Below are 12,819 nucleotides of genomic sequence, written 5' to 3' on the forward strand. Positions count from 1 at the left end.
TTTTGTGAAATATCGACAGTGCTGTCATGGTCATTAACGTTCCTCTTGGGTTGAAGTTGAAAGGGCTGAATAGATTACCTGTTTATGTAGTTAAAGAGTGACAATGTGAAAGTGCGGCAGCGTGGTACAGTGACATCACCGCCCTGCGACGTCAACAACAATGGCGACCTACTAGATAACTAATTTTACAAACTGTATAAAAACGAAAACATCAAGAGGGGTTTTAATATCAAATCATTTTAACTCATAATAACGCTTATCGTTTAAGAACTACAAGTCTTTCTATCCGTGGTTCCCTATAAGTAGCACTGTATTGGCTCGAATATAAGACTGTGTTTTTTGCATTGCAATAACACTGAAAAAGAGGGGGTCGTCTTATATTCGCGGTCTAGACATTATAACCATTCACGACGCTAGATGGCACCAGATATCATTGAAGCGATGTTCTGTCATGACAGATCTCAGCTACTCTTTTTAGTTTAACCATTTTGCATTGTTTTATTGCAATGTTTTTCCTTATTCAGATTTGTTTCAAGACTACAGTTACAGTTACACTTCACTTTGATGGTTAATGCAGTTATTGCAATTTTGTTGTTTTATCACAATAGATTGGTTTTAGGGCTGTCAAACGATTAAAATTTTCAATCGAGTTAATTACAGCTTAAAAATTAATTAATCGTAATTAATCGCAATTCAAACCATCTATAAAATATGCCATATTTTTCTGTAAATTTTTGTTGGAATGGAAAGATAAGACATATATAAGATATATATATTCAACATGCGGTACATAAGGACTGTATTTGCTTATTATTACTAATCAACAAGATGGCATTAACATTATTAACGTTATGTTAAAGCGATCCATGGATAGAAAGACTTGTAGTTCTTAAAAGATAAATGTTAGTACAAGTTATAGAAATTTTATATTAAAACCCCTCTTAATGTTTTCGTTTTAATAAAATTTGTAAAATTTTCAATCAAACAATAAACTAGTAGCCCGCCATTGTTGATGTCAATAATTACTTACACAATGCTCATGGGTGCTTAAGCCTATAAAATCAGTCGCACCCAAGCGCCAGCAGAGGGCAGCAAAACTCCACAAAACACAATTAACAAGTGAGCGTTTCACTGTACCGTCATTTAAATCTGTCTGAGCGGGGCATCTGCGTTAATTGCGTCAAATATTTTAACGTGATTCATTAAAAAATTTAATTACTGCCCGTTAACGCGATAATTTTGACAGCCGTAATTGATTTATTTACATTTCAAAAACCAGAAGCCATTCATTTACAAATGTGATTGCACTTTGGTTTACACATTTAAATGTTCAGAAATTAAGATTTGAATGAGGCAAAATAACAGGCTTTTTCTCAAATATACTGTTATAATCATTTGTTTCGGATGTACTGTAATTATTTTCTGTATAAAAATTAATTTGGTGTTCAAAAAGTCTTTTTTCATACTTGAGTCTTGAAAAAGAGGGGTTCGTCTTATAATCAGGGCCGTCTTCTATTCGGGCCAATACGGTATTCCTGCACACATTACACTGCAGTTTTGTAAAAATTGTGACAACCAACCCCGTTCTCTAATACTGTAAGTGCTGAAAGGTTACCGGTTGAATTCTTCCTTTTGCGACGATAGCTTCCCAGAATGGCACGTGGCGACGTAGCGAGGCTCTGCAGCGTGGGCGACGGCAAGACCTCCTCGGGCCGAAACTCAGGCAGCTCGGCGAAGCGCTCCTCGAAGTAGACCTCCGACAGCACCCTTCCCGACCAATACACGCAAAAAACACACGGTATATAGCCCGCGATCCCACAGCTGATATGGTGTCGTGTTGTGAACCCTCACTTGTCCACAGAGTCAAACGTCTTCTTTAGTGGTGGAGGGCGGGCTTTGATCTTCTTTGGCGCTGGCCCGTCTTTGTCGGTGTGAGGGGGCGGCAGAGGGGGCTCAGTGGCTAATGGAGGTGGAAGAGGAGACGATGGAAGGGATTCCTTCCATTCGGCCTAAATGGAATAACCATTTTTGACAAAAGCTTGTCACTGAAATTTATCCAGAAGACTGGATATTGAATTAAATTGTGGGGAAACAAACCTCTCTGGTGGTTTCTGCTGTGCCGTCGGAGGACGGAGGCTCCTCTGCCGAATGTGAAGCAGGGGAAGCAGTCGTGGGTCCTGTGGGTTCCACGTCAAAAGAAAAGTGGCTGTTGGAAGCGGCGACCGAGGCTTCCCTTTCCCTTTCCTTCTCCCGCTCCTTTTCACGTTCTTTCCCGCGACCCCCTGACTCGTAGTTGCCAACAGGTATGCTGGCCAGAGTGGCTTTCACTTTTTGAGGGGGTCGGCTCGGGAGCTGGCTAAGCTTGAGTATGGCGGATGTACTGGCTGAAAGAGAGTTCACAAACAATCACTAAATAGTTAACATCAATGCATGACCGGGAGAAAAAAAAATTCTTAAAAATTTGGGGACATTTCGTTTTTTTTTTTTTTTTGTGGTTGAAAGTAGTACCTGTACTAGTAGTACTTTTAGCACCTATAGTACGTCCTAATGTGAGAGGCATACCAGGCGGTTGGATTTGAAGCGGAGGACTGCAGGGCCTTGCAGCAATAGTGGTTCCACCAGGAGGTGCTGCTGAGCCGCTACCAATGGAGCACTGCACCTGACGTTCAGGCTGCACAGGCACCTCCGTCTGCCTCTCAGCCTGTCTATCGCCAGCTCTGTCCGCAGGCGGCTGGTGATGTTCCGGATGAGGCTGCTTGACCGCAACAGTAGCCGGTGAAGAGTGTTTGGCCATGAACTGGCCGGAAGCGCTGGAGGGGCTGGAGACGGAGTAGACGGTCGCGCTAGGTGACATGGCCGCCATGGAGATCGCCCCTGTCGCCATGGTAACACTCTGTGAGGGCGGGTAGACGGCAGTGACGATCTGGCTGGGGGCTGAGTTGGGGGGCTGTGGAGACGGGGCTGCGGCCAGGAGAGGCGCTTGACCTGGATGGACGTGAACATGAACATGCGCGTTCAAATAGACGAACACAATTGGGTCTACTGATCGCAATAGACGACCAATCCATTTGAATAGGGATGATTCGCTGCCAGTCCTCTCAGTTCAAATGGATTACACTTCTATCGCCACAAAAGGCAAATAAACTTAAATTCAGTGTCACGGTTTAACCATCATAACGTTGTCTTACGCCACAAAGGCCCTAGTAAAATTGTAAACAGATGTCATATTTATCCGAAGTTGAACTATTTGATATTTGACCATCACATCCACTAGGCGTGTTATAAACAACAATTTTCCTAACAATACAACGATGTTGATTCTTTGAACACTAAGGGTGTAACGGTACATGTATTTGTATTGAACCGTTTCGATACGTGGTGCTCGGTTCGGAACGGAGGCGTACCGAACGAGTTTCTGACGTAATGTAACCCTTACTTTTCGAGGCTCTGAGTCGATCGGGTTACAGTTTCTTTGTGTAGATTATATTTACTCCGTCTTCTCTACTATAATGAGGACCAACACAGTAGGACAGTATAACCCAGAAACGTCAACGGCGCGACAACGTGGCTGCCGCGAGAATGCAGTGAAACGCGGGCATTAAAGTCAATCAGCCAATGCACACCAGTCGCAGTGCTGCCGCGTGTTAGACGCGTCCCAGAAGCGGCTCAACACGACGCACGCGAAAAGAACGGCGGAGTTTATTATTTGACGCGAGACGCGACCCTCCTGTGTCAATACTACTACCGGTAGCTAGGATCGGGCAGACCGGAAGTCACTCGTGTAAAAATACGGTGGATCTGGTCGATTTTCAAACTAATATGCAATCGTGACCCACCTTTTGAGTCCATCAGATCTCTTGAGTGGTAGATCGGGGCACAGTTGACTTGTCTTTGTTTATTTACTGCTGTCTTCTCTGCTATAATAATAACCAACACGGCCCCGTGTTCAATACAAAACCCTCCTACCACAACAAAACAAGTAGGAACTAATATTCACATAGGAACTAAAGTTACACAACATAAAATATACAAAATAAATGAATACTACATCACATTTGTAAAATATAAACACATAATAAAATAAATAATAGCCCATTTAAATAAAATAAATTGAAATGAGCTAAAACACCTGTAATTAAATAATAAGAATAATACACAGATCCTGCTTACACAATTAAATTGATTTATTTCTGTGGCACTTGAGAAAATCCACCAATAAAGCTTTTGAAAACCGTTCATAAGAAAAATGATTCATTGAGGCATTTCATTTGTAAAATACATTTTAAAATCTTTGTCATTGGGATTGCTTTTCTCTTTAGCACAGGACCTCTTTTTTCTTCTTTCTTTCAGAAAGAAAGCTGATCAATACGCGGGGTCTGAAAGGCAAATTGTTGTTGGATTATCTTTAAATACCCGCTACTTTTTGAGCAGAATTCTAGCTTTGTATAGGCTAATGTTCCTTTTGTTGAAAGCACAAAGGTGTGTAATAAACAACTAGCACATTTATATTTTGCATTTTGTTTTCTTACTGGACCGAAAATGAACCGAACCGTGACCTCAAAACCGAGGTACGTACTGAACCGAGATTTTTTTGTACCGTTACACCCCTATTGAACACTGATGCAATATTTGCCAAAAGTCTGCCATGATACGATTTTGTTTCGATTCAAGGGTCTCCAAACAATTTAATAAGATCTTATGTACACATTTAGCAAAATAAGTTGCATTTTACCCAAAGCACAGGTGTCAAACTCTGGCCAGCGGGTCAAATTTGGCCCATTGTGTAATTATAATTGACCAGCAAGTCAACACTAACTGACTACTAAAGCGAGCCCATTAGTATAAGTGTGTGTATTAATACTCCAAATCCCAGAATGCTCAATGAGGTAATTTTGGGCCATTTAATGTCATTTACCTGTTGATTTTCAGTTACTTCCTGTTGATTTTGGGGTATTTTATGGGTCACTTCCTGTTTGTTTTGAGTTACAGAACAGGAAGTGACCTGGGAATCACCCAAAAGACTAGGCAGTGACTCAAACTCAGCAGAAAATGACCTGTAAATGCCCTAAAATGAACAGCAAGTGACTTTAAATGCCCTGAAATTAAGGCACAAAATGACTGTGAATGCCCTGATTTCCAATGAACGAACGTTCCCAGTCTAAATGGATTGGGCGTCGTGCACCGTCAGTGCAGCCTTAGAGTTAACTGAGACACTATTATGGTGGAAGATTTTGGTAGCAACTTGAGTGTGTGAAAGTGGCAGCCAATGCCAGGCAATGAGGTAATTTTGGGCAATTTAAGGTCATTTTCCTGTTGATTTTCAGTTACATTTAGTTGATTTTGGGGTATTTTATGGGTCTGTTCCTGTTCAGTTTGAGTTACAGAACAGGAAGTGACCTGGGAATCACCCAAAAGACTAGGCAGTGACTCAAACTCAACAGAAAATGACCTGTAAATGCCCTAAAATGAACAGCAAGTGACTTTAAATGCCCTGAAAATCAGACAGAATGACTGTGAATGCTCTGGTTTCGGATGAATGAACGTTCACAGTCTAAATAGATTGGGCGTCGAGAACCGTCAATGCAGCTCTAGAGTTAACTGAGACACTATTATGGTGGAAGATTTTGGTAGCAACTTGTTGGTTCATTTTTATTTTTATTTTTCATTGACACCTTTTTAAAACGATATCTCGATTCTTGGCAGGAGCATATCGATAACCTTTTGGGATGCAAAGTATCACGATGTATCACCATTTCGATATTTTGTCACACCCCTACTACAGTTACAGTTAGACTTCACTTTGATGGTTAATGCAGTTATTGCAATTTTGTTGTTTTATCACAATAGATTGGTTTATTTACATTTCAAAAACCAGAAGCCATTCATTTACGAATGTGATTGCACTTTAGTTTACATATTTAAATGTTTAGATATTAAGATTTGAATGAGGCAAAATAACATGCTTTTTCTCTCAGATATATTGTTATAATCATTTGTTTCGGATGTACTGTAATTATTTTTTGTATAAAAATTAATTTGGTGTTCAAAAAGTCTTTTTTCAAACTTGAGTCCTGAAAAACAGGGGGTCGTCTTATAATCAGGGCCGTCTTATATTCGGGCCAATAAGTATGTTTTATGGATGCAATGAAAAGTCTTTGGCCTTCAGGCTATAACGGAAATAACTTCCTAACTAAACTGCAGCACTGACCGGCAATCAGCGGCTGAACCAGCGTCTGCCCAGGCTGGGGGATGGTAGTGAAACCGAGGGTGGCCAGGGAAGGCGGCACATATGCGGAGCTGGGAGGAGGTAGCCCTTGCTGAGAGGTGCAGGAGGACGAAGATGAATTTGTTGTGGACACTACTGGCAGTGAGGATGGCACCCCTGGAGTGGACTGCACATAAGTGATCCTGCGAGTAGACAAAATAGGACTGTATTAGCTGAATTAATGAAGGGGGTGACTGGGTTTAACAATGCGACAGATGCAGGAAGGAAGTATGGTCAGAAGGGGAGAGGAGAACAAAAAGAGAAGTTCTGCAGAGGACAAGTAGTGTTCCATGTGTGGGTGTCTAGCTGAAAGGTAGTGTGTGGGGGTGGATGGCAGAAGCAGCACAGAGGCCACCAGCAGCATGACTAACACATCCAGAATAGAGCTGCTCTGCCACAGCAGCACCCCTGCTGTACTTCTCCTTTTTTGCCTCCACACATGCAGAGATTCCAAACAATACTCCTTCCTGCTTTGTACCATCTTTTAGGCTATTACCACACCGTCGTCAACGAAAAAAAAAAGTCAATTAATTGACTCAACTTGGGAGCGAATCACCAAAATTATACCGCCGGGGGCAAAAAGTGGAGCACTTTGACAGCCATTTAATTGCGCTTGAATAAACAACTTGTCTGCCCGGTGTGTGAACGCGGCATGATTTTGATCGTTTGCTATTGTTGCGATAAAGGCGCGTGCACTGTGCATGTGACAATTTTCCAGTTCATCTATTCTCCCAGGGGCCGAATTTCAAGAAATTACATTTTCAACCTGCCATTCAATTTGGAGTGAAGAATAACACCATGGAAATCATTTCCGCCTTAAGGACACCCTTTTAAATTTTATTCAACAAAATAGGCATGTATTCATGTCACATGATGTGAAATATTTACTGTCATTTGTTATAAAATATGTTTGAGGATTAGGACTTAATGAAAAAGCACCCTAATAAAATACGAAAACAGAAATCATTTTAATATAGAAATAAGGTAGGAAAAGTATATTCAAAATGTTTACATAATCCGTAAAGCACTGTTGTTTTCATCAACAATAATGAACGGAAATATTTCATCAACAAACATTTTTTCATTATGATGACGAGACAATAATAGGCTAAAAACGTGATTAGTGAGACGAAAATGCTCTACCGTTTCCGTCACATGTTCACATTGTGTGACATTTTATGTGTAGTTAGCCTGGGTCGTAGCAGTGTGTGGTTGTGTCACTCATGAGACGTGCTGCGCAAGACTCAACATGCAGTGTCCTCTCCAGTCTCCAGGCTCGCACACACGCACACACAGTAAGATCTGTTTTCTTATCTTGGCCAGAGAGAATATGCAATGTTGCTTTAGCCTTTAAAAGTCTGTGCTGAGTGATCATCACACACTAAATGTAACTCGTAGCATTAGCATAGCATTCAGTTCACTTTAGCATTAGACTAATGTTAACGGCGACTGTCCTCTTAAACTCGCGGACAACTTTTTTTTCACATGTAGTTCGTGGCAATTATGGGAGTATTTTTTTATTTATTTTACAGACGAACATTTTTATCAAACTTCAACTAAAATTAGACAAAATTCAACAAAATCTCGACGAGGACAAACACATTTTGAGATGACTAAAATATGACAGACTAATAAGTGTCATCTTTCAAAAGACGAAGACGAAAATTAAAAGGGCTGCCAGAAACAACACTGCTGCAGAGCCTAAATTTGACACTTTTATTCAAACGACTGTAATAAATGAACTTTTCACCAATATTCTAATTTATTGAGATGCAGTTTCTAGATGTAGTTTAGAGTATCTGCTATCCTTTTAATTCACCTGTTATTCAATGTAGCAAGTTTTAATATATATATAAAAAAGAAGGCTTATGTATTTTAATAAAACATAAGCAAAAAATACATTAAACTAATATTCATGTAAATAAATAGGGTGAATTCTTATCAATAGCTGGTGATAAATGTATTTCCCACGGCAACAGGTGATGAGACAAAGTATTTAAAAAAAAAAAAAAAGTCCCTCACACTTTAAACATCTGAAAGCGCAAAGGTACCAAAATGATGTCATATTCAAACCTGGTGGTTGGAGGCGGCAGGAGAACAGCCTGTGAGGGGGCCGCAGGCCCAGGAGCAACAACCGCAGCTGTGGCCACTGTCACTGGGAAGGGGCTGACCGAGTGGATCGCCCCTCCCTGAGGCAACTGCGACTGGACCACAGGCATGGGTGCGATCTGGATGATCTGGAGATAAGAAAACAACAACACAATGAGAGTGCTTCATGGTTTGACACATCAGAATTAATTAACTGAAGAGCCAGGCTGCGAACCTTGCTCCCTGCCGGAGCGCCGTTCTGAACAGGAAGAGGCGGGGCCACAATAGGAAACTGCTGGGCGGGACCCGGTGCCGTGCGTACCGTCGCCATGGGGACGACCATTTTACCCTGGAGCACTGGCGACTGTGTTTGCACTGAGCAGATTCATACATAAAACATTTTTAGATTGTTACATCAGATGAGTGACAGCCATTTTTCATTGCTGAAGCCTTTCCAGTTCAAATGGATTGAACATCGATCAATGTCAATGGCAGCCCATGAGCTTTAGGTGTGTGTGTGGGTGCATTTACTGGTCTTACAGTTTTTTATGTACACAATACAACACTAGACATGTGCCAATTACCGGTTTCACGGTATACCGCGGTATGAAAACGTCAAGGTTGTAAAACCGCAAATATTTTCTGTCATACAGTCCCTACGGTATTAGCTATTTTTATGTCCCAAAAATGCATGGAGAAATCCCTCGCTTGCAGCTGCAAGGCTAAGCCCTCCCCCACTGATTTTTGCTCAGTGACAGTGAGTCAGCTGTGCTCCACGATGGCTGAAGGAGGTGAAACTCCTGAACTTTTTCCCCCATGGAAAAAAACGAAGTCGTTGATATGGAATTACTTCGGCTACGGAAAAGTTACAGATGACCGCGGCTTAGAGGAGGAGGGCCAATCGATATGTAAAACATGTTTGCTGTGGGTGGCTGCTGAGGAGGCAATACCTCCAATAGGATTTGGCATTTATACAAAATTAAAGGTTTGTAAACAATGTCATGAATGTTTCCCACCAGCTACTATTTTCTACACTTGTGAAGTGACAACATCCATCTCTTTTGGCTCACAGTGCGTATATAACATCTATACTTATTCTGTATGTGTATTATAAAATATCTGTAGTAGAGGAGTTCCAAAACAATCGATTATTACATGCATCGCGATTCGACACGTGACAATTCAATTACGATCCATAAAGGTTCAAAAACGATGGATTTTTCCCTCATAACTTTATGGCCGCCGCTCGTAGCAGAACAAAATTCAAGACACCTCTACTGCCCGGGCACCGTTAACGGGCGCACGCACGTTATGATGGATGCTGCCGGTTACTGAGACAGAAATTTACTGGAAAATAAATTTGTGGATTAGACGGGCAGGGACAGAAGCTTATGTGCGCAAGTTATTTTTTAGAGCAAGAGGGGAAGAGAGATAGTTCATTGCTCCTTGTCTTTTAGATGTCCAGCAGTCGTTTTAAGGCATTTAAATTGAAAAATGTTCTGATTGTGTTACTAAGACCCGTGTGCATCTATAAGAGGTGAGTAATCGAACCCTCTTGTACTGTTTAGTCTTTATTGTTGTTGTTTTGGAGATGTTAATAGTTAGCGCCGAGCGCTAAGCTAATTCGCTAACGTGTATTTCATAAGCAAAACGTTTTAAAACCATGATTAAGTACAGCGGTAACACCACAAACATGCGAAATAATACAGAAATCTATGAAAACAATGTATATTGGTTAAAAGAAGTCTTATTTCTAAAGACACTTTGTTTCCAGAAAATGTGCGATTCATTCCACCTGTGTAAATGTTATTTTATTGTTGAGAGAAATAAGTACTCCCTTTAAAATGGTTAATGTTTTTGCATTTTCTTGTAAAATAAATAAATAAATTCATAAAAAAGCAGCTTGACGGCAGCTTTTTGTTGTATGGGCATGTTTCCATCGTTCCTGTTGAATCATTAGGATATTTTAAATAAATAATGGACATAAATTTGTTTGGCAAATGTATTAATTAGTAATGTACTATGCATCGATAATCGTGATAACCGTGATCATCGTCAATACCGTCGTCATCATTCAATAATCCAATCGTAGCACCCTGAATCGTAATCGAATCGAATTGTGGGGTGCCTAAGATGGCACACCCCTAATCTGTAGTGGAAGACTGATGAATTTGGTAGCACTAATATCTATATATTTTTTTAAAGGTGTATTCTTTCCCCCAAAAATCAATACCTAATTTTAATATCCACCTCTCCGCTCACCTCTTGTTCCTGGGCTGGACGAATAACACACGAGTGAACTATGACCCTGTTGTTTCCCATTGGCCAAGGGCGCGTGCGTGGGCGGAGCTGCGGGCAAGTTGAAGATACTGGTAGGCTGGCAGAGCTGCTGTGGCGGGCTCTTTGGATTAGCGGGGAGGGTGGGTAGAATGTACTGGACCTGCGTGATGGCCTTACCTCCAGGGGGCGCTAGGGAGGAGGTGGGGAGGAACTGAGGCTGGAGCAGTGGTAGAGGTATGGGACCATTGGAGTGGCTGTTGGAAGATGGGGGCTGTGGCTGTGGGGGCGGGGTGATTAGCTGCACTGCGGGCTGCCCTGACAGAGAGCCTCCCAGTACTAAATTAGTCACCACCCCTGCACCTACGGGACTTGGTGACGGGGAAGAGGAGTAACCGCTTGGTACTGACGTGGCACCGCCTCCTGGTCCTGAGCCGATCAGAAGTTGCGGCTGCTGCAGCGTCAGTGGTTTCCTCTCGGGCGGGTGTGGGCTGGACGATGCCGCGCCGTCTCGGGGTTTGCTGACGATGGGAAGCGGTGTGCTGATGACAGGCCTCATCACGTTAGTCAATACCGTGGAGGCCACTCGCACGGCACCAATGCCAAGATGCGAAGCAGATGCGGAGATAACCGACTGGCTGCAGGAGAGGGAGACAGATGAGGGGTTCAATGCTGCCGCCTCACCCCCGATAGAGTCTTTGACATCTCCCTCTCCCCTCTTCCTTGGGTCAGAAAAAAACCCTGATCTTCCCTCGTCATAGCGTTTGCCGGCTGGAAAGGAGGAGAGGGACACGCTCCTGCCATGATGTGACGAAGACGCCGTGGAGCAGATGACAGGGGCGAAGACTCGCTGAGAAATAAAGCAGACTGAATTATCACAACTGTCCTGTCTTATTCTACAGTATTGGAAACCTCGCGAGGTTTTGCCGAACGAAGAATCAACAGCTGGGAGACCGTCACTTGCCTTTTGAGCGCTCTCGTCGCCAGAACCTCTTTCACTGTCGCTGTCTGTCACCCGCTCCTTGCACTTGAGGTCAATGGAGGCGCTGGGATAAGGGTCCTCTGGAGAAGAACACACTACAGCTACACTTGACATTCGATATCACAATGCTTGACAACATTTATTACGTGACAGGTGAAGGCGGTAAAAAAGGAGATTAATTGAATAAATATGCAAATAAAAGCACATCAATGTTGTCAACTTAGTGAAATTCAACAATAGTGAACAGCTGGCCCGCCAAGTCATTCTGCGTCGCCCACAAAAATAAATCATGTGCATCGATTTCATGTTTTCACTAAACTATAATTACATAAAATTTCTTTAGTCCTCAATGAAAGATCAAGGACCACAGAAATCCGACATTTCTCCATTTTTTTCAAACAAATATTTAAGTAAGCCAACATGTTTAACATCATATAAAAGGAATATTTACAGTTTTATTTAATGTTTATAATAAAAAACTTTTTTTTTTTTTTAAAAACAAAGAGAATATTTACTATTTCCCCCATTCATTAAAATTTTCCACTTCATAATTAAAAAAAATAATAGTTAAGAAATATCAAAACACTTAGTTTGTGGCCTTTCATTGCGAAACTTTACCTGCAATTTTTGGACTTTAAGCAGCTACTTTGTTTCATTTTGAATCCTGCATCTTATAGTCCAGTGCGGCTTATTTGTTGATTTATTTGGCTTAAAAGGTAACACATGCTTCCTAGCATGCATTGCAGCGCTACAGATGTAAATAACTATTAGAATTCATTTCTGTGCTAATTATTTATTCAGTTACTGTTCCAGTTGTTTCATTAATTGCTAGTTATGGAATTTGGTAATACTTTATTTGACAGCGACATCATAAGACCGTCAAAATTATGACATGACACTATCATGGGCATTACTGAATGCTTATGACAGATGTGTGTCATCCGGCAAATTATGCTACTAACTCCATTTACGTCCAGCTCGGATCTTTTACATCCATCCAAAAGTGATATAATTTGCCAGATAATACTAAATGACATCTGTTATAAGCATTCATTAATGCTCGTGACGATGTCATGTCATAATTAGGATTGTCTAATGACAGTCTTATGACACCACTGTCAGCGAGTGTTACCAAATTCCAAAACTAGCAATTCATGAAACAACTGGAACAGTAACTGAATAAATAATTAGCACATAACATGAATTT

At 41.5% G+C, this 12,819-nt stretch overlaps 1 protein-coding gene across 3 annotated transcripts in view; it reads right to left on the reverse strand.

Annotated features, from left to right (window-relative positions):
* cicb (capicua transcriptional repressor b) overlaps positions 1–12,819 on the reverse strand; it is an 81,995-nt gene that overhangs the window by 7,042 nt on the left and 62,134 nt on the right. Inside the window, exons 10-18 of one of the 3 annotated variants that reach the window (XM_057833676.1) lie at positions 11,595–11,692; positions 10,616–11,480; positions 8,589–8,728; positions 8,339–8,502; positions 6,209–6,408; positions 2,509–2,985; positions 2,098–2,384; positions 1,852–2,009; positions 1,616–1,767 (exon numbers count right to left, since the gene is read on the reverse strand). In XM_057833676.1, the coding sequence (XP_057689659.1) occupies positions 1,616–1,767; positions 1,852–2,009; positions 2,098–2,384; positions 2,509–2,985; positions 6,209–6,408; positions 8,339–8,502; positions 8,589–8,728; positions 10,616–11,480; positions 11,595–11,692 (2,541 nt within the window). Of the gene's footprint in view, positions 1–1,615; positions 1,775–1,849; positions 2,010–2,097; positions 2,385–2,508; positions 2,986–6,208; positions 6,409–8,338; positions 8,503–8,588; positions 8,729–10,615; positions 11,481–11,594; positions 11,693–12,819 lie in introns of all 3 variants that reach the window. The other 2 variants (XM_057833675.1, XM_057833677.1) reach the window with 2 other exon arrangements.

Source organism: Corythoichthys intestinalis, chromosome 4, assembly GCF_030265065.1.
Source record: "Corythoichthys intestinalis isolate RoL2023-P3 chromosome 4, ASM3026506v1, whole genome shotgun sequence".
NCBI lineage: Eukaryota > Metazoa > Chordata > Actinopteri > Syngnathiformes > Syngnathidae > Corythoichthys > Corythoichthys intestinalis.